This window comes from Histoplasma capsulatum (assembly GCF_000150115.1).
Source record: "Histoplasma capsulatum G186AR genomic scaffold supercont2.1, whole genome shotgun sequence".
Lineage (NCBI taxonomy): Eukaryota > Fungi > Ascomycota > Eurotiomycetes > Onygenales > Ajellomycetaceae > Histoplasma > Histoplasma capsulatum.
Window position 1 is genome coordinate 151,207 of NW_025544801.1, and position 19,409 is coordinate 170,615.

Genomic DNA, 19,409 nt, shown 5'->3' on the forward strand with positions numbered 1-19,409 from the left:
TGCAGCAGTCTCAACAGTAATTCTATTAATTATATTACTTTTATAAATAAAGAGCTCTCTATTCAGAGAAATAATATTCAACTCATTTAATAGTATATCAGTTGCAATATATTCTAATTAAAATATTTTATTTTATTTAAAAATCTGCTATTCAGATCATAATCTGTGGAATGGTTAATCTTTTTATTGTATAATCACTAGCTAACTATATAGAGATGTCATCTGAGCAACTAGTACCCAACAATTTTAAGATTTCACAATAAAATGACTTAATCAAATGATATTCAAAAAAGATTGCTAAATAGAAACAAACTGAGTGGTTAAACGAGGTCTTTGGCGTGTGTATGTGGTATTACACCAAAAAAGAAAACAATTTTTATCGCAAATCCGGAAAAGTATCGAATCACACAAGATAAAGGAAAAGGAAAAACTTGTATGCAAAAATTCGAATGTGAAGATACCGTCCCCAAACGTTCCACATATAAACCAAAGAAGTGATCTCGTGGTATCAATATATAGCTCATGCAACATGCCATACTTCTAACCTCGAATCAGAATTACCTCCCCAAATCCAAACTCGGCACAATAACCGGTCCGAATTTAACAACATTTCCATAGGCACCTTCCCCTTGCACCAAGAAATCTACCGCAAGACTCAACTTGGGAAACGAGCCCGGTGCCGCCATCATTCCCGGTGTTGTTGGACTCATTAACCCGTAATTCGTCTGTACATTTTCCGGATCATATCCCACGATGGCCACGTAATTACGGCGGCCCATGAGTTTGCGGTGTTCGCGTGGTTGACCCGTGACATCCGTCTGGAAGATCTCCATCATGTCTTCCTTCGTGTCTGTGACGGTGCCAGGGGTGGCTCGTTGGCCGTTTGCGGGAATGTAGAGCGCTTTATTACCGCCGTGGAGGAGTTTCATGACATAGGATGGTGGGGGCGTGTTGACGACGGAGGAGGAGATGATCTGGTATATGGTTTTGTGGTCAGTTGGGTGCGAGGGGTCGTGGACGAGGCCAGCGCCGCAGCAGTTGACAGCGCCTGAGAGGAAAGTCATTCGGATGCTCTTTTGGTGGGCAATTCCTTGGAGGGTGCGGATGAGATAGGTTCGTTCAAGATCCTGGCAGAGAAAGGTAAATAAATTATTATCGTATTGACAGCAACTAAATAAATGATAAGAAATTTACCTTCGAGTCATGAGTCCACTGATCCCGCAGTTCATCGAGGATTTCAATTTCACCAAACGGACTCAAAACGCTACCCATTAGTCCGGACTTGCCAACAGCTCTTTTTACAGAGTTGAACCCAGATCCCACTGCGTTCTTAGCGCCCACAACACCAGCAACGGAGCTGGTCACTTTACCGAGGACATTGTAGGCTCCAGTAACAGCTTTTTTCCCGGTAGCTATCGTCTGCGCGAGGTGCTCTGTTGACTCTAACCGTGGGTATATAGGTGGTACGGAGATCATCCAGATGCAATGTTGCACGCTGGGAGGTAGCGTTACAACTTTGGGGAAGAGACCCTGATAGGTAGGCCCTGCCATGACTTGATGGGGGTTTCTTTCCGAACGGCAATCAGGCCCTACCACAGCGATGGCAGGGCCAAGGAATTTAACGAAATGCCACCCTGTCCCGGTTATAGTAAAAAGGTCCATATCGTTGCTTACATGGCGCAAAATCTCTAAAGTTGTATGGTGCTGGAAAAGGAGATACATCTCGATGCCGATTCTGCCAATGTTCTTGAACATATTCGAGAACTGCATGTGGTCCGGATATGAACCGAACCCGTCGAAACTGAAAAAGAAGGTATATTAGAAAAAGGTATGCAATCAAACTGTGCGAACATATATTGAATGGGGAAAAAGGCATACATATCATGATCATCAACTTGTAATACATGAGGAATCTGAGCAAATGCTTCGCGCATGTGCGGTTGATCAAAGTGGCTTGTATAGTAGTGGAAATACGCATGTGTAACATCCTCCTCATGGGCGGCCGTCCACACTGCGCTTTTCCTCTGCTCCTTGCCGCTAATGGTAAGCCATTGTTTGAGCGATGGGATCTCTTTCCAAATCCGATCGGCATTGATCTGGCTTCCAAGTCCAAGGTGGACATGGAAGCCTCCGCATTCCGTATGTTTTTGCATGATATCTTTCCACATGTATCCAGCACCACCAAGGCGGGCCCTCTCATTGGCACTCACACTAAGGGAGAAGTCGTTTCCAGATGTTGCAATAAAACGCCAGTTGGTTTCATTACGACCTGCGACGAGGAATTCATATCTTGTGCATCCTAGGTGCGAGGTGATCGCATATGTCCATTTGGCAGGGTACTCTTCCATGGTCAGATCAATGCTATATTTGTAGAAAGTCCACCGCTGGTGCGTTGAAATTGGCAGTCCTTTGAGTTGTCTCGGATTTGGAGACAAGTCCACGCTCTGATGAATGTGGATAGTTGGCGGCTGGGGTGCATCAGTTACCAGTAGAATTGAGCCCAACCAGAGTCCACGTTCCATGTCCATATTGGTGTAGCGAAGATAAGGGCCAAAGTATACTCCATTGGTTGGGGCAACTTTATACAATTCAACGCCGCTGGCAGGTGGTGGGCCAGTGAAGGCAGTACTCATACTCATAACGCTTCCCTCATACCCGGGTGTCATAGGGAGACCCGGTGACCCTAGTGGATGTCCAAAGGTAGATAGTCCAGGCGATGCCAACGGATTAGGCCCAAACGTAGAAAGGCCCGGGGAAGCAATTGTGTGGCCACCAAAAGTGGTGACTCCGGGTGACATGGGTTCATTCAAATTGAGAGGAGTCGGCCCCTTCGGAAATTCCCATTGGGTAGATTGAGAGGGAAGGTGAATGTAATAGTATTGTCCGGAGTTGGGATCCAAGTGTGCAATCCAGCCTTCAGGGAGTGGAGGAGGGGAAGCTGGGGAGGGCCCAGGAGGTGCAGGCGAGCCGTTAAGAGGAGCTGGTTGGACACCAGGATGTCCATTCTGGGTATTTGGTTGCGAAGTGCGAGGATCAGCTTGTCTGGGGTCATTGGCAAATGCTGGATGGCCCTGAGTACTCGGAGCAGGAGTGTGGGAATGGGGTGCCAGAGTAGATGGCGTCATAGCTGCATTGCTCATCGCGATCATTGAGGCGGGATGAGCGCCTGCGATAGCGACAGCGCCTTGCTTTTCATTTGGGTAGCTGTGGGGCGCAGGCCCGCCAGGTCCTGGTCCACCAAGGCTGGAGTACGCGGGAGGAGGAGAAGCAGTCAAATTCATTCTCTGGAAATCTTCCTCTAGTGGGTTGTGGTTCTGATGGTAGCCAGCAGGGTGGCCTGGGGGTGGATGGCTGGCCGGGCCTGAAGTCTGCGGAGGAGGCACGGATGTGGGAACGGGTCCCTGATATACGGTTGGTGGACCATGCGGTTGGCTACCGGGTAATTCTGTCGGCGTCCATGGTCTGGGAGTCGAGTTCTGAGGTTGGGAGAGGTGGGTTTGTGTTTGGGGAGCGGTATACTGCTGGGCACGCTGTTGCGCGGCAGCACTCTGGGCCTGGAGATTGGTGAGAGTCGAAGTGCCGGCGATTCCTGCTGCAGCGTATCGGGATTCAATATCGGAGCGACCTGGAGGCACAATTGGGGTTTCTGGTGGAGGAGGAGAGCCGCGGTTTGCTTTCGTCGTTGAGGTCGAGGCGGTAGAGCCGAGACGATTGACCGAATGGGTTGGCTGTGGGGCTGCTAGGCTCGACGAAGCCAGAGCATTGCTTTGCGAATTCCAGTATTGCTGGGGGACATCGGGATACGAGTTCACCTCCGTAGAAGGTTTTCTCCGTTGTTCTGGCATGCCTCCAGTGTGCGCGCCTCCTCCTGGTGGGCGCTGAGGAAGTTTTTGAAACAATCCTTCTTTATCTGATGTTTGAAGTATTGGAGACTCCGGTAAGGGCTTTGGGCCAGTTGTTCCTCTTCTCTCCGCCAGACTAGACTGGGCTGTCTTCGAATTTCGTCTTTCCCGAGGCCGCAGAGAAGGAGGTATGTCAGCAGGACTCGATCCTCCTGAACCAGAATAATGCGGCGAGGAGGGTTTGGACGATTGTTTTACAGTGGAGGGCAACGGCCCATGGTCAGGATAAGGGGGCCTGGTATTGGAGGGGCTAAAGGATTGCATATGATGCGGCCGTGGACGGTCGTCTGGGTATGGCAGGGGGTTTTGCGGGGGTGGGCTTTGCGGAGGCGGACTGAACGCGGAAGGCTGCGTGGTATTGCCAGCAGTTGGGCGGGGGGAGGGAGTATCTCGTTTGACAATTCTCAATGGGGAGACAGTCGGGGGGTCGCGGTCAGATGGGGAGGTGAGAAACATTTCGTCGTTCTGATCCATGCCATGGCGACTCATGGCGGGCGGACTGGCGCTGGTCGCAAAAGAGTATAAAGGTTTGCTTCAAGCTCTAGGTAGCTGTATAGTAGACGGGGAAAGAAGCACAGAATATTTATTTATAGAAGTCCGCACAGCGGAGGTTTCTGCAACATGCAGGCTGTTGCGGGCGCTTGGAGATGGTGCGAGGGAGACGGAAGCAAGGCGCCAGGTAAGTGGGGTGGATGGAATCTGTGGTTAACTTAGCCAGCGGTTGGTTAGCGCAATGCAGAAGGAGATATAAACTACGTTTTCAGAACGTATCAACACGAAAGCGGGGATATATATGCGAGTTTGTCCAAAATCAAGAACAGGAGATGAGAAAACAGTCAGAGAAGATGAAGAGAAAATGAATCGAGGCGAGGTTGAAGCAGTCAACGAGGAGGAGGAGGAGGCTGATTGTGTGTATGTATGGCTGTAATGATGGTATGGCGAATACGACAGGCTGAGACTGCACATGCCAGGCCCTACCATAGCTGGGCACCTGGAAGCGCCAATGACGTCTCCATACCCAGCCAGAGAGGAACCGTGCTGGTTGCCACAGGTGGCTGAGACTGCGCCTTGGGCCGGGAGTTGGGCGTCAATATCCGAACGGTGTGGAATATCGAGGCCCTGTGTGGAGGATCAAGACGGATATACGAAGACAAGATCACTGCAGCGTTCCCTCCAGGTCCAAACTCTGGACAATGGTTTCCCCAGACGGCAGAATAACCTTATCCGTTCCGTGGATGGTCCGGACGGGTGCCTGTGTGTACCGTTGTATTGTCCCGACCGTACCCGACCGTACCTGACCGTACCTGACCGTACTTGATTCCTGCAGCCAATCACGTGCTGCCGTTGCTGCCTCGACGACTCGGGTAAGCGCCGGGACAAAAAAGTTGAATGTCGGATGGATGAGTGGGATAGCCAGCGCTTGTCATGGCGAGCAGTTGCTGGCCATCATTGGCCTGTCTGAGGCCCAAGACATTTTGCGGTGGAGTCTGCAGCGGGATCACACACACAGTCCCGCAGATTGAGGGGGTGCATGGTGAGAAGTAAGACTGCCATTCAAGAAAAGTCTTATGGATATCCTTGTATTTACCCTGCGCAACATGCATCTGGGCATTGGACGGCTTTGTGGGACCTTTGGAGAAAATTCTTCATGAATTGGAAATGATGCAGAAGCAACTGGCCATGCTGGAATCGACCAAGAACTCGCGTAAGGGGCCTGCCTCAACAGGACCAGGGCCCAGTGTGGTCATGAAAGCTGTTCCCTGTTGAAAAGGTCACCAGCAAATAAGAACGGCCAATGTGACAACACACCGGCTGCGAATGCTTGGATGATGACCGGCGGCAAGAACTAAGTGCTGTTTCGCACGCTTCTTCCCGCCACGTTCATAAATGTCACAGGAGCATAGGAATGGACAAATTTTGCTTTGCCAGTGCACCCACAGCTGCCGGTTCTACCACCCAGAACTACAATTCGTGAAAGCTCACAGGTTCAGGCAATCATGCCGAGATCTCCGAGCTTTCGTGCGCGGACTGACAGAAATGTTGCTCTAGCCAATGAGACGACGGATGCCGTGTAGTGGCTAGAGCTAACCATATTCCACCCCCGACGCACTCAAACACAGGAACACTGTCGTCTCAAGAACGAACCCACGATCATAGCGAGATTGATAAACTGGAAATCCACCAGCATCGAGCCAGCATTTTACTACGCAGATCAGATACTGGATTTCACCCAACTCTTCCCCCCACCCTTTCCTACCCTACAACAGTCGAATAGGCGGCTGACCATTTTGCCATGATGTTCAGGAGCACGACGCATTACGTCCCTTGTCCCTATCCCTTCCCAAGCAAAAGAAAAAATCCCAGCCTGTTAAATAGAGTTGGGACTTCTACCAAAGGGAACGAGATTTCCAACCAGATATTACTCGTCTCATGGAAGTTACTGAAGATGACGGTGTGTCCTGAGACCTGTCGAAAGAAACGACATAGACGCATCAGCGCTTATTTGGGATGGCGATTGTAAGGAGATTAATGATAAGGAAAACGACTCATCCTGTGTTTCCGAGGCTTAATGAGTGTCAGTATTGGCTGCTCCCTCGGGGTGCTGGGGATAACTTGGTAAAATCTTCGGAAGGAATACCTTGAAATAACATTATATTTCTGGTGAATAATTGAAAATTACTATATACTGTATTCCACGCCGCTGCGATTTAGATAGAACGACCAGGCTTGACATTAATATGAGGGAGTGGTATGTACTAGTGGGGCCGTAGGCCCAGTGGAAAGGAAAACATTTAACACCGAAGGTGAAAGTATTTGAACTGTAATGGAATAATAAGGACGAAACTCAACCTGACAAACTCCAACGCTACAAATTAATTCAGAGACTGGATAGCGAAAAACAAATAAACAAGCAATAAAAAAGTGAATATGAATATGGAAATAAGAAATAAAAAGGGTATAAGGTAGTATGGTAACTAAGTACGTGGGACAGATGAACGGCAATTGAAGAAAGAGATGGGATGAAATTGACACAGCCAGATAAATATGGACCAGATATCAAAAGCCAAAGGGGAATCAAAAATTGGAAATGAACAGGAGGATAAAAAGCCCATTTAAAAAAAAAAAAGAAAAAGAAAAATCATAGCCCAAAATTCACCATCTGCAGGCCTTGTTCAATCATAATTTCCATCCAATCCACATCCAACGCATGTCCCTTCCGCATGTATCCCTCCGTCTGTCTCTGGAACACAATCTGCAGTACATGTCTCGTCGTCGTAACGTTGCGACCAACAGACTCATTCCCCTCAATACCAGAAAGCAAGTCCAGCGCGAGCATTTTCTGCGAGCTGGACGAGGACGCCACACCCGCCATGAACAGCGGGAAAACGATGAAGCGCAGATCAAAACGCCCTGCGTGTACGATACTCGAGGCAACGTGGAGGATGGCGGTGGTCCGTTGGGAAATTTCGAGCGCGGGGCCACCGCCGGTCTCGATGCTTTGGCTAGACCACATGCTGGTATATGAGTAGATGAGGCTGGCGTGGAAGAGAGTGGTGGCCTGCGGAAATGGAAGGTAAAAGTTAATTTCACTGTTACCATTCTAGCAAGGTACATTAAGGAGGGGCATGAAGGGAAGAGTGGGAAAAACGAACATGTTGAAGCATCTCCTTCGACCGACTGGGGAGCAAATCCATTTGTTGTTCCAAGATAGCAAGATTAGAAGTCTCCCATAAATGCCGTAGTGCTTGCTGGATTTCAAATAGGCGCTTTTCCCTATCGTCAAGCATTTGAGGAGGGAATACATGGGAACCACTTGAATTTGCGTTATTAATTAATGCTCCATTTGCATAGGCGCTCTGTGTACGGAATTCAGATGCCAGCAGCCCCAGGCGGACCGCCAGGACGAATATGTCATGGTTAAGCTGCAGGATGGTGGGAAGTATATCCATCTCCTCCGGATAGATAACGCTTGTCCCATCCTGGCCGAGCGGGTAGAGATGGTATCCTGGAGATGGGATCATGTCGTTTTTCAAGACCGTCGCAATGAATTCTCCCGTTCCTGTACCGCTGAATAACGCATATAAGTCGATGGAACAAACCCACCAGATGATAAAAGGGAATTTTTCTGTCTTAAAAATCTCATTTCGCATTAAGATGATTCGTAACAGTCGTTCCAGATGGTGGGACCAGAGGTTGGACCCTCCTGGTTCAGCTGCAGCTATCTAATATGTGACTTAGAGGTTATTTTCTTAGCAGAAGAGTTAGGGGAGTGACAGATACTTACCTCGTAAATTAGGAGCAAGAAATGGGTGAGGAACACTCCATCCGAGGAGAGATCTTGATGGCTGCGCATACTGGTTTGTAAGAAAGGAAGAGTTTGCTGATAGTGTTGTAGAGCAGCGATGCTTTGGCCCTTCCCTTGATGGGACAAGCTCAGAGCAGAAACGGCCATCATGGCGTGGAACAACTATTGGTGGAGAGTTAGTATTTGAGCCCAGGGGCGTCGAAAAAAATAGCCACTTATTAGACAGGGAGGTTACCGGGCGAAAAGTGGCCGCCTCCTGCTCAAAGATATCTGAGCCAGGAGCATTGCAAACGTCATAGACTGGAGATTCACAGCGAGAAGCTGTTTGCACGAGATGGCTCCAGACCACTCTCCTAAAATGCAAAAGTAGTCTTGTATCTTCCACATACTGTTCCGTGGTATCTATGTATGATTGATCAAATGATTCCACGGGATCCTGAACAGGCACTTCATCAACCAATTCCGCAGAGGACTTGGACCCAGACGTACTCGACCTCGACGGGGACTGCCTCATGTTAGTCCTCCAGTGGCCAGGGGATGAGATTGGAATGGAGTCCTCGAATTTCGAGAGAATGACCACATTCGGGTCACCCGTTTCTGTCAACGAAGAATTATCCCTATTGTGTTTTCTGCCTCTCTTCCTACTACCGGCATTGGTGGTATCGTCCTTACCAGAGCCAGGAGAACTCGACATGGATGTGTTGTCAGTTGTGTCGGAATATTCAGGCAGCGATGAAAAACTCTCTGGGTTCACAATAACGTGATAGGTGCCCGGAGAATATGCCTCAGCTTTCATCTCTCGTTCCAAGTCAGATGTTAAACACGCGAATGGGGGTAGCGTATCTCCTCCGATGGACGAGTTTGGGCTACTCGCGGTCAGACTTGGCGATGTTGCTACCATTAAACGTATTAGCCATGTGAGTGACGACAAGTGTACCGGGAGGTATAGAAGCAGCCGCAGAACGTACGGTCCCAGACTGCATTTCCAGCAGTGGAAACGGCCTGCATACGATGTTTGATTCTGTATGTATCGTCCCGAAACGCTAACCTTGGACTGTAATCGCATTCGTGCCCGAGTCTTGAGCATTGCTAGAGTGCAGTTTCAATAGTTTGTTGCATAAATTCTATATCTTCATGCTTAGTTGACTTACGCCACAGGTAGGATGACCCTCATCACATTTTACTGAGAACAACAATCAGCAAACCGCTCCCGCTGGTATTTATCACCTAGATGGTTGAGCAACACTGACCTTTGCGACTCTAAGCAACAGAAATCGACGGAGTCAGCAGTGAGTTTTCGTAGCCACAAGATGTCACAACAAGATATATAACTCACCCGACAGGTCCTGAGCCGAGAATCAAATGTTAGAAATGTATAACAGCGAAGGATTCAGGTTGCACAGGTCACGCAACTCCCTTACACGCATAAAAAGGATAGCAGAGAGAATCGACTTACCAGCACCCAGTCCTGGATCTTGGAGGCAAACGGACTCGAACAGGCATTTTCAGTTTCTGCTCATCCGCGGTTCCTGATTTAGCTCCGGACTCGGACGATCTCACCACGGCATCATCTTTCGGTGCAATAAGTGGAAGATGCGCGGTGTGCTTTGGTGAAGGCATGATTCGTTTGTCTGGAGTCACAACAGCGCAAAATTCATGGAGTCGACTTTCATACACTTGCGCCGTCGTTCCTCTTGAATGTTCTTTTTGAGTCTCTCATGCCCCGTTCTACCCTCGAGGCCCACTTTGTTTCCCCTGGATATGCAGTCTTGTATCAAGGGCGAGTGAAAGTTCAAGACGCAGCAGGAACAGTAACTAGAGACACAAGCAGGATCTGGCTAAAGATATATATCTATATCGATCCAAGAGATTCATGAAGAAACGGTGGCGGCCTCAAAATGGTTATGGAATGTGCAAGCCACTGCCACTAAGATGAGACAGGATCAAAGTTCGTTTCTTCAAAATCACTCAGGCTCGTCAACCGAGCCGTCATCGACTGAGATTGAGAGTACGTGGGGTTTTCTCGATCCGCTTGGTTTCGGCTAGCGACTGATCGCAACCATGAACGTCAGGCATTGATAGAGCGAGAAGGATATATATGTACGCGAAGTACACGAGGAGATTCGGGAGGGATAGTTTTGGATTTGAGCCAAGGGTTGAAGATAAAAACTCCGAGGGAATATGTGTAGGCGTGCAGGAAAGCTTTGACAGAAATGATAAACCAGAATATTCTTTGTTTCACAGCATAAAAAGGAATAAGAAGTGAAAAGAGAACGGATGGATATGCGCAAGAGACTTCTGTGGCGGGTCCACAAAAAGTTGTGAGAGATATATACTCTGTTAGTGGAGAGGAGCAGGGGCCGCTCAGATGCATAATGAAATGGTTATATTTAAATATAATATATCTCCTGTGCATTGTTCATTTTGTGAGGCTAAAACCCGCGGGAAATAGGCGAAGCCAATACCAAAAGGAGGAATTGCAGAGAGCGTAAGAAGCGGAGAGTGGAAGGAAAAATTTTCATGTCAGGGACACACTATCAATAAGGTCGGATCAATATGTTTTAGGTGAAAAAAAGTTGTCTGCAAGTCTGGATGCTTGCAGGTTTTTTTTTCTTTCTTTTTTTGAACCCCCATGCAGTGCCGGGCCTGGAGATCTGTCTGTGAGTTCAAGGAATCAAAACGCAAGACCATCATGAATAAGCCCATTATTTTCCAGGATGCCCTCGGTTTGACAGCGAACCCACGCAGGAATATCATCGCTGATCGTCAAACAGGGTGTTCTACTGCGGCGCTAGAAGGATTTCGAAGAATGAGGTGGGGTCAAAAACCGGGGATAAAATGAACACATCAGAAAAGAGACGGGCAATGGCTCCACCACCCTCTCGTCGTTCAAATTTTGAGAGGCTTTGCGTCATCGTCAACCGAGCGATCTGATCCCAACACCGAAATCCCACAGCAACGAGTTTGCTATAGGCTGAGATACCGGGGCTAAGGCATGCAGTCAGCACCGGGGCGCCCGACCAGAGCATCCCGTTGGACTGCTGGGATGCCGGCGAGGTTCTGGAAGAAAATCGAAGGGTGTCACGGACTGTGCGCAGCGAGAGCAAGTCGAAGGCCCCGGCGACATTGGCAACGCTGGGATCCAATGGGCGATGTTGGTTTGTCGGCTGAATTGGCCAAATCCCACATTGCCTGCCTGCGTGGAAAGGCTTCTGGATTCCTTCTAGAATGATTTCCGCAACCTTGTGGAGGCTTTTTCTTTCCCGCTTCTGCATTGTTGGATGCATGCACAGGGCAACATCAGGCTTGCATGAATAGGATGGTTAGCTGTCATGTCCCCCGCCCTTCATGCTACAGTTTATCTTGGCTGCGAAGTGCGCAGTGTTGTCTGAGGCCGACGGGGAATTTCTCGATTCTTCTCATGTACCCGGTAAGGCGAGTTTTTGGGGCTCTTGAGATGTATCCGAGCCATCTGAAAGAAATTATTGAGTCACGGAAATGCGGTTTGTGGCTGTTGCTCAACTTCACGCCGTGAATAGAAATGTCTGATATGCATTTCATGTTATATTATCTGTTTATTCTATTGGTAACCCGCTGGCTTCACACGATGCTGCAATAGATGACAAAGTGGGTAAAATAGTTGTTAGAATAATCATCCTAAGATAATTTTATAATAGCAACAAAATAATGGTAGCGTAAAAATCATGATTTTATAGTGAAATGGCGGAGGGGTGGACTCGCATTCGTCCTATTCTTAGGGAATAATTAGCATCCGACATTATATTGTTCTCTTAATTGCACACACGCTGGTTCTGATCCCTGTGGCTAATTAACAGGCAATAATAAGTCTCAACCACTTAGGTTGCATGCCGGGAATTGAAAAAAAATATGTTTTGTGCCATGCACGCGCTACGATGCAACTTCAATGTCGCATGCTCACTTCTAACTGGCTGAAAAGATCAGCCCTATTAAAAGTCTGTTTGCTTCGTGCAGATCTTCGTTTCCAGCTGGCAAACCCCACAACGACTTTAACCGGTGCAACGGCTCAAGAATAGATCAGATGCTGCTCTGACATGTCAGGAACAGGTAGAGGATGACCGAAAATAAAAAAATAAAATAAAAAACTAAACGAAACATGCGACAAAGCCGAAAGTCCGACATCAGACGCATTTTCATGTGACAATGACAGGGACCTCCTAGGGTAGAGCTCATTGCAGGGAGTTCTTCTAGGGCTTCGATCCTTCCACCATATCAGAGCTACCAATTTTGAGACATCCCTGCAATTCAAATGGATTTTGGCAATTTAACTGGCCTGATGGCAAACTTTAGGCGATCTTCTCCAATACTTGGCGCAGGGCCACTTGCACCTGCCTGGATCGCTCCGTTGCTAGCCACTCTTCAACTTGTTGGCGCTGTTCGTCAGGAATTTTAATTTCGATTCCGTTGCAGATTTGTATGTATGCAAGTGCGGCTTGAGCACGACTGTGCCTCGTGTTTTCCACGGACAGATTGAGGCCCCGAAACAAAAGTTGGTCGGCGAGAGAGAGTAATGCAGTCCGGAACTCAGTAGTTGATTTTCCATTGGGCAGTTTAGAATCGGGTTTTGAAACTTCTGCACCGAGTTTTTCGAATGAAGATTTCAGTCCGCTGTACATGATGCTATATATGGGCTTACCACCGTATGTGACAGCCTTGTCGATTACAGGGTTTATTTGAGATATATGATCGGCCAGTACTGTAGCCATTAGTAACGAGAGCCAGTCTCTTTGGGTCCCTAATATTTTGCATACCTGGTAAGGGAATAGTGGAATTAACGCAGTTGAAAATGCACTCCACACCAGCTGCAAGAGTTTGTTCCTCAACCCTGCAAATCTACAGTTAGTTTTAACAATAAAACTCATGAGTCTTCGATCATTTGACCCACTTTGAAGCCTTGCCGCCTGCTTCTGCATCTACCTCCATTGTGTCTTGCGTGTCATCAACTAGATCCTCAACCACTTGAGAAACAATTTTCAGAGTATCAGGCATGAGATCTAAATCATCTCGATCCTTGGCAAATTCACCAAGAGACCTGAGCGCATGAGGTCTATATGCAGAATTGTTTCGCTTAGCTTCTCTCACTACAATAACCTGCATCGTGACAGTCAGAATACGTTTGCAAACCCTGCCGATCAGGCGACGGACTGAACCAACCTTTGTTTGCTCACGGATTTCGCTATTTTGCGCCCAGAGAGCTTTTGACTTGAGAGAAAATTTGACAAATCCTTCCAGTACCATTTCTTTTCCTTCCCAAGTCTTCCCTGAAACCGCCTTCTCGATAATTGGCCAAATGCGCTCTGCTGTGCCAAGATCAATGTTGTCATCTAACGACGAAGCCACCTTTGCAGTTGCAAGGGCGGCAGTGTGTTTAATAGCCCACCGTGGTGAGCCTAGATGGATGGACACAATATCAAGTATTTCCCGAAGATACAATGATACAGCGCGAGAACCGCTGACATTATTATTCCATGTTTTTGAAAACAGCTCCGCAACCTGCGCTTCTGTATCATGCATTGCCACGAAGATGAAAGGAAGAAAAGCTGCCGAAAATGCCGCAACACGGTCGTTTGCAAGTTTAGAAATGGAGCTTAAGATCTCCCCTGAGATGACACGGTGAGATGTGTCTTCGCAACCAAAATAGAGCGATTTTGCAAACTCGATTGTTTTCAGCATCTGGTCATCTGATGCCAACCGCATGAGATAACCTATCGATGAGCTGTATGCAGCGCTGATTGTATCGTTCCTGTCAAGCACATATTTGCGCATGAGTTGAACGAAACGATCAGCATGGGGGCGGAAGAGAAAAGTTTTGGAACTGAGAATAACCAGGACACGGCTGACGCCAACTTTTGAAGGAAGGCCGATTGCTGATCGCAGAACGTCTTCCAGTTTATTTGAAACTTCCTTCATGGCTACATCATCTAGAGACTCGAGAAGATAGAGCTCTATAGCCTCCATCATTGGAGATGTTCGAATTGCCGACAATCTCATTTTATCGATGTCTTGCCCGGTCAAGCCATATTTGTCGGCGTTGAGGTGGATGTAATTGACAGCTTGTGGCTCAAGCGAGCTCAAAGAAGAAAGAAATCTCTCTAATATCTGAGGCACAAATTGGCGGAGTGTTTTCCCGGGGCTTTTCTTAATGATCTTCGTTAGAGTTGCAATTGCATAACCTTGCACTTCTTCCGCGGCAGACTCCATGCCCTCATGACTAAGCAGAAAGGGAATGATATGGTTTAGCATGACCTTTGCTCTTTTCGAATCGGAATCTCCTGACTCTAAGGTTCGGATAACAATGTTTGTGAGGACTTGACATAGTCTAAGCGCTGCTTGGCGGACAGAGGCCTTAATATCATCTAGAACCTTGAACGCTTTGGTAAGGATATCGCTAAGATATTTGTCGTACTTCTCAATAGGTCGCCCTTGGATAAGGTCAGCAATTGCCGCACAGCTCGCCTGGCGCACTCTCCACTCTTTGCCCGTCATAATACTTTTGAGCAGGTCATCCATGATGGCGTCAAAATTTGACTCGATTACGGCGTTCGAATCTTTGACCAGGGCGTTCCAAATGTCATTCATTGAGCGCTGCACATTCGAGTTGGGGTCGAATCTGTACCGATACAATTTGGGATAAAGCTTAGGATTTTGCGCGAGGTATCCATTGACGCTTGAGTCGGACAGCACGTTGCTTAATCCGAATCTGCCGAAGGCCGCACGGCTTGACCAAATAGCGTTATTTGAAGCAAGTGACATGAAGCGATAAACGAGACTCGGGTCTCCTACTTCAGATGCTAATCCAACAATATCCTTGTAAGTGGTGACGGATCCCTCGCCTGTCGGTAGGGCACCGGGCTCAAAAAGTTCTGTATCTGTGGAAATTTTCCCACCCCCGAGATTGGAGCCTTCCATTGTAAAAGATCGAACAAGATCGCGCACCAAATCATCTTTGAGGTCCTGGTTGCCCATCTCGTATACCAAACTCAAACCCCTAGAACCTGTCTCCTGCACAACTTCATCTCTGTCTGATAGGAGCCATACAAAGGTAGCTTGGCATTTCCTCAGGCGGTTTTGCACCTCCGAAAAGCTTCCACAATATTGGATTAAGCAGAGAAGCCAGATGACAGACGCCTTTCTTAGCGATGGCTTCGAGGCCTTGCAATCGACAATGATTTTGTCAAGCATTTCCGAAAGAATATGCGAGGGTATATCTGATTTCGGCCAGGCAGCGTCTACGTCAAACATTGTAATTAACGACTTCGACAACCATCCAACTGCCACTGTACACAACCCCTCTCCTACAGAAAATTGGACCTCTGGCCTCCTAATTTCATGGAGATCATAGAGAGATTTGAGTAAATATCTGAACGGGGAGCCTTCGCTGACGTCCTTGGGAAGTACCAGAGAGAGACGTCCTAAAGCCAATATCGCCGTTTCTTTTTCTTTTTTTGCTTCTTCCAATAGTTTTCTTATCACTTTATTCACAGCCTCATCTTTATTCTCCCCAGGGAACGATGTGGGGCGTAAAATAGATGCGAGACTCAGTTGCCCGATCGACACCTGAGCAGCCTCCTTGAGTGCGAGATCTCTAGAATTGTCCAACATATCAAACGTGATATCTACAAGCCTTTGGATCCGGTTTTTGGATATAGAATCTAGTCGACCCCGAAAGGAAAGGCGGGAGGATAGATGAGTCAACGCCATCAACGCACCTCGGCACTGATTAATGCCTTGACCGACCGCAGTTTTCCAACCCTCAATCAAAACGACAAAAGATTCAAACAATTGTTGCAACTGGGGGGGAGGATAATCCATGTGAGATGCTAAGATGCCTAATGCCTGTGCTGCTATGTCCTGGTTCGCAAGGTTATTTGACAGTATAGGATCTTTAAGGGATGACGCGTGAATGGCGAGAGGAGCCAGAAGGTTGTCAGATGCGAGCGCGCAAATTTCAACAAAATGAACACCACAGCGGCCTAACCCTTGACCATGCTTCCAGAGGAGACCGGCTAGAGAGGCCTTCAAGAACTCAAAAGTTGGCGCACGATCGCATTGTTCAAGGTAAGCCTTAAGGCTCGCCCTTGAATCTTCCTTTGTTGAGATAGCCACATCAAGGCGGTGTTCCCAATCCGGTTCGACACTCAGGGGAGAGCCAGCAAATTGATGGGATTCGCAAAGGAGAATATTGCGAATAAAAGCAATAGCTGGTGCAAACGAGGTTATGTAGGTGTCGGAAAATCGCATGGGAATAAAAAATTTTCCATCATTCATCTCAATATCATCGCTACTCGGATCGTTGAATAGAGAGAGTACTAATTCTGTAAACCGAGGAAACCGATATCTAGGGGGAACATCAGGTCCCATGACGGTCGAAGCTACCCAACTCCCCTCCTTGAGGGGATTAAGCATCCTATACCAGTATGGGTCCAGACCTCTCTGGCCTTCTTCTATGATTTCAGATCTCCCACTAGACTCCCCACCAATAGCCATAAGATCTATCCAGCGAGCCTGCACATCCCAGTACGGCAAGCACCGATTTGCAAATCGTACAGCAGCAAATCTCGTACTTCGGACAATACGGAACCCTGTATCGCGGTCTTCCGTGTCGGGTTCGGCGTTCATATGGTGGATTAAAAGGGGACGGATTTCATTTTGAAGATATTCAGCTGCATGATTTGCGATAGAGTTGAGGATACTCCCCAGAGCTTGTTCGATACTCACGAATATCTGACCACTTGAAGCGTCAGAGCTCAGGGACGTGAATAGCCACCGGAGCAGATCAAGATCAAACACCCGTTCCTCATCGTCCTGGGAAGTTCGGTCAATTTTCGGGGCTAGCACGCCAATGGTTTCATACGCAAGACTTCGAAGACTAAGTTCAGCAGAGCTCAGGTTCTGTGCGCTAGCGCGAGGATCAGGCCATCCCTGGTAGGAAACAAATTCTCTTAAGCCTTGAATGGCACGAGGTGCGACGACATTTAAATCCGCGGAAGAACCCATACGTGCTATCCACGTCACAAAAGAAAATATCTGGTTCCGGAGCTTCGACGCTTCGAGACCCTTGGCAGCCGTTTCATCATTCGACAAGAGGCCTTCATCAAGCAGCTGATTAATCCGCTCAGGTTCGGCGGTAGCTTTTACTGATTTACTTAGAAATCCGAGAATTTTAGCTTGTAGCGCTGGCCGTGCTGGTGGGGCCCCTTCCGGCCCTTTAGTTCCAAAGTAAAGTGTAAATAGTTCATCCACAACTTCCGCGTTTTCCAAATCTGGACGGAAACGTTTGAGTATATCTTCCCCAACATCTGAAAGACGACTATTTGGGTCAGCAGAGGCAATGACAGCACCGATAAAGCGCTCAGAATCGGTAAAAGCCCCGCTGGCCAAAAACTTTGCGAGAGAAACCTTAGTTTCGATCAAGTTAAGACCGCCAGCTGCCGACGGATTCCAAGTCTCGTCAGGCGGTGAATCTCTGTTCACAAATCTGTACTCCGAAGGAGTAAGGCCGGGACATTTCGTCGCATCCTTTCTACCGGGGAAGAAAAGAAGGATTTTAGAAAACCATTTTGCCAGGAATGCAGCGTCTTCATTCGAGATACCTAGTTTTGTTCTCAGTGCTAGATCTTCTTCGCTACCTCTTCGTGGCAGCTTCAATAAAGGTAGCAATCTCAGTAGGAGATTGAACACGATGGAGCCTTGTGATGAAGCTGAAATGGAACCTCCTACCCCGGCAATGCCCTGGATCAGATCTGGTATGAGATCGATGCGCTCATTGGCGGGAATCCGATCAAGACCCTGCTTGATATAAATAAGATCGAAATGTCTCACCAGCGGTGCATTAACATCTTTAAACTGTTTCAGAAGAGCTGCGATAGGCAGAGTGATAGATGCTGGCCGGATTCGTGTGTTGATATGTTGGCAGATAGAAATGACTTTGTTGCGCACTGCAAGACTTTCTGAAGCTAGTTTTAGGAGGAGGGGACCAAGATATGTCTGGAGAAGAGACTGTAACTTGGAATCGCTGTCTGCGAGGGCAATTCTAAGCTCGAGTTTTGATATAAGACTTAGTTCTCTGGCCTCGTCTGGTTTAGACATGACGGATTTCACTGTAGCACAGATGAATGGACAGTGGAGTGGTATGGTTATATCATGAATGGGTATTGTAGAACGAGAGAAAATGGAACTCCCTCCTGCAGGATTATCCCGCGATATGAATGCAAGACTTGGTTGTGCAACACATCCGGGTGTACGTAGACAGATAGATACCTGGCGTGTTGGTTCTTTGATAGCTTCGTGATTGGTCATCGAGAATACTGCTCGGAACTGGTCTCATTTTGAGTTAGTGCGGCTTGTTGCTTCGATCACATGATATGGCGTCTAGCAACCAGACCACTACGCCCGAACCACTTGCTTTATACATATCGCATCTGGGATGAATTTGGTACCTTCACACAATAGATTGATCGGAGCTGGCGAGGTGGGGTGCTGCTATCTCTTCGTGCAACTCATTTAGGATGGATGGTCCACATCTTGACGATCCCAGATCCTCAAAAGCGGGAAACAACTCGCGAACCTCTGGAACACTCCTGATTTGCTGGCTATGAGGTGGCTGTACCATGATATCTCTTGAAATTTTCCGCGCTGCTTCAGGATTTCTGATGCCATGCCAAATGAATGGGAGGCGTTGCTGGGGATTGGGACGTCTGTAAGATAGTATAGGGAGGTTTGCCGTCCTCCAGCAAGTTTTGTCGAAACGCAGGTCTCAGTCAACTATGAAGAGTGTTTTGTGTTTATTCCACATCAAGTAATTACATGAGGTAGTGGGAGTTATAGTAGCTAGTTTTGAAAGGCCAATGAGCCTGACATTTGTGTCAGAATGATAAACAGGACCGTGGTAGAATCAGCTGGTAGATGGACAAAACCAGTGAGGCACGTAGGAGTTCGGCGCCCCTATTTGCGGGCAATCTCTCATCATGGAGGAAATTGTACAGGAAGGGTGGAATTCTTTCAGCCCCCCTCTCTCTTTGCGGAAATTTCGACAATAGGCTTACCAAAGATACATGGCGCAAGCGGGGTGTTGATATGGAAGTGTAAAGGGAAGTCAAAGCGGCGCGGGACAATTGTTCTAGATCAGCGGTGATAGGATTATCTTATCATGAATAAAGCAT

General features: G+C 47.8%; 5 protein-coding genes across 5 annotated transcripts; 1 reads left to right on the plus strand and 4 right to left on the minus strand.

The window, feature by feature from the left end:
• Positions 1–557: 557 nt before the first annotated feature.
• HCBG_00002 (WW domain-containing protein) lies at positions 558–4,391 on the minus strand (the record flags this gene model as incomplete). Its single annotated transcript, XM_045427052.1, has 3 exons — positions 558–1,127; positions 1,195–1,801; positions 1,879–4,391. The coding sequence occupies 3 exons, from the start codon at positions 4,389–4,391 to the stop codon at positions 558–560; spliced, it is 3,690 nt and encodes a 1,229-aa protein (XP_045291027.1).
• Positions 4,392–4,523: 132 nt separating this feature from the next.
• On the plus strand, positions 4,524–5,425 carry HCBG_00003 (uncharacterized protein; the record flags this gene model as incomplete). The annotated part of the gene is made up of 3 exons (XM_045427053.1): positions 4,524–4,581; positions 4,886–5,156; positions 5,230–5,425. 3 exons carry the CDS (start codon positions 4,524–4,526, stop codon positions 5,423–5,425), a joined length of 525 nt encoding a protein of 174 aa, XP_045291028.1.
• Positions 5,426–7,041: 1,616 nt separating this feature from the next.
• On the minus strand, positions 7,042–9,828 carry HCBG_00004 (uncharacterized protein; the record flags this gene model as incomplete). The annotated part of the gene is made up of 6 exons (XM_045427054.1): positions 7,042–7,461; positions 7,556–8,125; positions 8,188–8,370; positions 8,444–9,102; positions 9,177–9,262; positions 9,665–9,828. 6 exons carry the CDS (start codon positions 9,826–9,828, stop codon positions 7,042–7,044), a joined length of 2,082 nt encoding a protein of 693 aa, XP_045291029.1.
• A 1,160-nt stretch (positions 9,829–10,988) lies between these two features.
• On the minus strand, positions 10,989–11,483 carry HCBG_00005 (uncharacterized protein; the record flags this gene model as incomplete). Its single annotated transcript, XM_045427055.1, has 1 exon — positions 10,989–11,483. The coding sequence occupies one exon, from the start codon at positions 11,481–11,483 to the stop codon at positions 10,989–10,991; it is 495 nt and encodes a 164-aa protein (XP_045291030.1).
• Positions 11,484–12,533: 1,050 nt separating this feature from the next.
• Positions 12,534–18,336, minus strand: HCBG_00006 (proteasome component ECM29; the record flags this gene model as incomplete). The annotated part of the gene is made up of 4 exons (XM_045427056.1): positions 12,534–12,943; positions 12,999–13,072; positions 13,133–13,338; positions 13,402–18,336. 4 exons carry the CDS (start codon positions 18,334–18,336, stop codon positions 12,534–12,536), a joined length of 5,625 nt encoding a protein of 1,874 aa, XP_045291031.1.
• Positions 18,337–19,409: the final 1,073 nt, after the last annotated feature.